Consider the following 4,622-nt stretch of genomic DNA (forward strand, 5'->3'; position numbering starts at 1 on the left):
GCCCTCTGGGGGGAGCCTCGCTGGAAAATCAACACCGGTTGCATAGTGTACCTTTAAAAACCTGCATTAATCTGCAAATTTTACTGTGAAAGAGGCTTAAGTAAATTCCCAGCTCACCGTCTGGAGGCGGGCTGTCCATTGAGATGACTTCCTGCTGCTGCGTGATTGGAGGTGGCTTCTTTCGAAGGGAACCACGTCCATCTGAGCCGCGCTGCATTTCTGCCAACCGCTTTACGGCCAGCATCAGTTTCTTCTGGTGACCTTTAGTAGTGACAAAGGAGTTAGAATTCAGCTCAATATCGATCACTAAAATAAACGCAGCCCTTAAATATTCCAATACCTCTAAAGTAAAGCTAAGCTTTTTTTCACCAGGCTTCTCAGCTAACAGTCTAGAAGATAAACTGCCACTGTTCTGGCTCAATAGCACTGTTTTACTCAATAGCACTGAAGTTTATTCAACTTCACTGTTCTCTCAAGACTGCGTCTATGGTCACTGTTACAAGCTGGGATAGGGTAACATTAGCTTCCCCTAACACCAGCTTTCCATCTCTCTCCTGTATTTATCCAGAGTGCTTCATCTTGTCAGTTGGTGCTCAATTGTAAGGGTAAAAGAACCAAAATCATCTAGATTAGAATCAACTCAAGATGTGTCAAGTAGAAAGGTACTAATAGAAAACAAGCAATAGACATCCAAGACAATCCAGACCTAACCTGAATGATTATGCTAACTAAAATGTTGATGTATTTAAAGGAAACAGAAAATGTTTTAATGACAATGCAAGGAAACATTTACATCATATTTAAATAGAAATGAGAACAATGAGAGAGAAATATTCAGAGATCTATGTACCTTTTCATCAGGCTCATCAAAAAATAAACAGAATTCAGTGAAATATTCTCTTTGGATATGATTTATGGATTTTGTTTGGTAGAAATTATAGAATGTTTAGCATCACCTCTTGTGAGCTGGATAAAATAAAATCTTGATAGTTAGACAAAGGGACAGAGGATGATCAGCCACATAGTTTATTAAGTAGCGATTGAAGAGCCATACTGCTGAGAGCGAACCATTTGCTGATTACCGCACAATGATGCATTTTAAACGTCATACCGACCACCCGCTAACGTTTTTATTTAGTCTCGTCTCGTGACGAAAACTCAAACCTATGACTAGTCATGTTTTAGTCATCAAAGATCCATATTTAGCTCGTCAGTTTTTTTTATCGTCAGGAAAAAAAGGAGCGATGAGCAAATTATTTCGTCATTGTCATTGTTAATGAAAACAATACTTCTTAAAATACCTAAAAATGGAAATCTACCAACACTTTTGACCAGTCTGACAGAGATAGAGGGGCTCTGCAGGGTGGAGTGATAAAAAAAAATACACCCTAAAACAGGAATGCAAAGCTCGTAGAGATATATCCATGTTGATTTGAGGCTCTGATTGATGGCAAAAGGTGCTTCAACAAAAAATATTGCATTTAGTTGACTTTAAAAGGCTAAAAAGCATGAAATACAACATTTCAAATGTAAATGTAGAGAAAAACAAACAATGCATCAGGTCAAGATAAAAAGCTAGTCCTACTTAGAAATCCTGCGTGCTCAAAATAGAATGTATGTAAAAGCCATACTGTAGATGTACTTAAAATGCAGGTATAGGTCAAAGATGCAAGCTATAAAGATGATAATTGAGAATAAACAAAGCATCATTCTTCTCTGATGGTCATAGCTTTAACATGAAGAAAAGGGATTGCTGTAAACCCTCTGATGGTCATAGCTTTAACATGAAGAAAAGGGATTGCTGTAAACTCTCTGATGGTCATAGCTTTAACATGAAGATCAGGGATTGCTGGAAACCCTCTGATGGTCATAGCTTTAACATGAAGATCAGGGATTGCTGGAAACCAAACAGTGGACCAACACTCAACAAAACGTTTCTGTGTCTCACCAAGTTTTGTGATGCCTATTTCCTGCAGATCTTCCCAGGTGATGTCCGTGATGAAGTCAATGTTTTCGTAACCATTCTGCACCAAAACCTGGTGGTACTGGTTCAGACCTATAGCTGTCAGCCATTCCCCAAGGTTGTTCTGTAGGGACACCAGAAGTATGTCTGTTTATTGAGCCAAGTATTCTTGATCATGGTGGATCTCACAGTGTGACCCAACTAAGTGCCCTGCAAAACTATTCATACCCTTTCGCCGCTAGCACTTTTTGAACTTTGCTTTACAACCACAAGCTTCTGTCTATTTTCACAGAGATTGTATGTGATTGTCTAATAAAAAGCACAGAAGAAGAAAATGTACTGTATGCATGGGTTTCAGTTTTTTTCACTCTTTCAAAACATGTTTTCTTGGTGTGCTTAAAGAATTTTGACTGTAATATTGGGGAACTGCGTTTAAAGATTGGTAAAAACTTTGCCAAAGTGGTGAGCAAGATGTGGCCGATAGTAAACATGGGAGGACAGAAAGAATCGTTCTTCTAGACCCTGGGTCAGCAACCCACGGTTCCAGAGCTGCATAAAGCTTGTTAGTTCCCCCCTTGTGGTTCGTTAGAGCTTTTTCAAAGCCAAAAAAATTGAAAAAGATTTACTTTTTTTTTGTTTTTTGTGTATGGTAGAGGATTAGGGCCACTGAAAAAATTCTAAAAGGTTAACTAATTTTTGAATTTTATTTCAGTTTAATATGGAATAAAAGTCAGAATTCTGACTTTTTTCTCAGAATTTTGACTTTTTTCTCAAAATGCTGACTTTAATCTCAGAATTTTGGATCTGAATGTAGATGGGCACCATGAAGGAAGAGATGTGGGAGCACTCAGCTTCACTGACAAAGATGTGAGTTGTTTGGGAGGGCCAGTAACACATTGGTGGAAAATGACGGAATTAGGTGACTTTTTACGTGCCCGAGGGGTCCTAGTGATGCTATTTCATTAATGGAACAGCAGAAGGAGATTAAAACAAGAGAGGTAGTTTAGTCTGTAGATAAGGCTACGACTTGATGCTAACATGTTTGTTAGCTGTCAGAATTTGGCCAGAATTTTGAGAAAAAACTCAAATTTTGAGAATTCAGTCAGAATTCTGATAAAAAAATTTCAGAATTTTGTGATCAAAGTCAGAATTCTGATTAAAAAAAATTCTGAATCCTGAGATTAAATTTAGAATTCTGAGAAAAAAGTCGGCTTGTGTCATTATTAGAAAATTGTTTCTTTTCATTGCCTTAGCACAATACTTGGAATTTGCCCTTACAAAGATGGCAGCAAAGCACTGGACTTTGTTTCCAAGTTTGAAGACGTTTCGCTTCCCATCCAAAAAGCTTTTTCAATTGAAAATGTCTGATAGCGTTGAGTTCAAGACTTTATAGAGTGGACCAAAAAGGGGTGGACCCGTTCCTCCATTTCATTTTGCATGTTTTCCAAGCCAAAACAAGGCTTTGATTTTGGTCCACACTAAAAAGCCCTGAATATATATGAGTGTAATTGTTTTTTAGGTCAGTTATGTTTTTTGTACTGTTAGTTGTCGTGTATGGAAGACCTAGAGAATCACTGAAAAAGAAAAACATCCATTTCAAATTTAACATTGAAATCATGCAATTCGAAAGCATTTTCTTATTGCGCATTTTAAATTGAATTATTAAAGAGGAATTGTAAAATGTATTCATAAATCTGATATGAAATACTGGAATTTGAATAAGTATTTTGAAATCCTATTTCTAACTGAAGATTTAAATGCTAAATTCAGGAATCTGATCATAAATACCTTTCCTAATAACAAATTTAGAATTGTTATTCCTTATTCCATTTTATTTTCAATCTTAAATTTTCAAACCCTTTGTGAAATGACATTTTGTTTTTGCATTACCCACTCCCTTTACTTTGTTCTGTGACCCTTCTGGTTGTTGAGCACACCAAGAACAAAATTAAACCAATCACATCTGCCCTTTGCATGTAAGAAGCTTTTCCATTGATTAGACATCAACAGATGGATCCTAACACTATGGCTGCAGTAGGAGGCACTGCGCAAGCACCAAAACTGGAGTAGAATTATGGACGTAAGACAAATAACAAATTCCGCATATAGTGTACCAAAAATGTCGTATTTTAAAATATTGAAAATATTCAGGTATTTTATGGAAACTCGGTGGTCCTTGTTCCATCAAGCAAGCCGTTTATTTTCTTCAAAAAGCAAAAAAAGGAAATTACATTGCTCTGTTTTCCGTTTTCATTTCCAAATTAAGAACGGAAAACACAGCTGATCTGTCTTTCCTGTCGGCGGAAAATAATTTTAAAATGCAAGTTGAAAAAGAAAATGGAATAAGGACATAATAACAGAATAAGGAATAATAATAAAAGTTTAAATGTGTGATGAGGAAAGGTATTTATAATCAGGATTAATTTATATTTAAATCTTCATATAGAGAAAGACATTTTGAAATTCCAGTATTTCATATCAGCTTATTAAAAACAATTTACAATTCCTGTTTTTTAAAAACAGAAGGAGACATTAGACAATGTTTTTCGAAGCGGATATCAAATTGCATGATATACATGTAAAATTTGAAATGGCTTGTTTTTCTTTTCTTTTTTTTTTTCAGTGTCCCCTAGCAAGGTTGCAATAAGAATAATCGTCC

General features: G+C 36.0%; 1 protein-coding gene across 1 annotated transcript in view; it reads right to left on the bottom strand.

Annotated features, from left to right (window-relative positions):
- caskin1 (CASK interacting protein 1) overlaps positions 1–4,622 on the bottom strand; it is a 167,543-nt gene that overhangs the window by 11,663 nt on the left and 151,258 nt on the right. Inside the window, exons 18-19 of the mRNA XM_015397860.1 lie at positions 1,949–2,087; positions 118–261 (exon numbers count right to left, since the gene is read on the bottom strand). Coding sequence (XP_015253346.1) covers positions 118–261; positions 1,949–2,087 — 283 coding nt within the window. The remainder of the gene's footprint in view (positions 1–117; positions 262–1,948; positions 2,088–4,622) is intronic.

Source organism: Cyprinodon variegatus, unplaced genomic scaffold, assembly GCF_000732505.1.
Source record: "Cyprinodon variegatus isolate N-32 unplaced genomic scaffold, C_variegatus-1.0 Scaffold893, whole genome shotgun sequence".
NCBI lineage: Eukaryota > Metazoa > Chordata > Actinopteri > Cyprinodontiformes > Cyprinodontidae > Cyprinodon > Cyprinodon variegatus.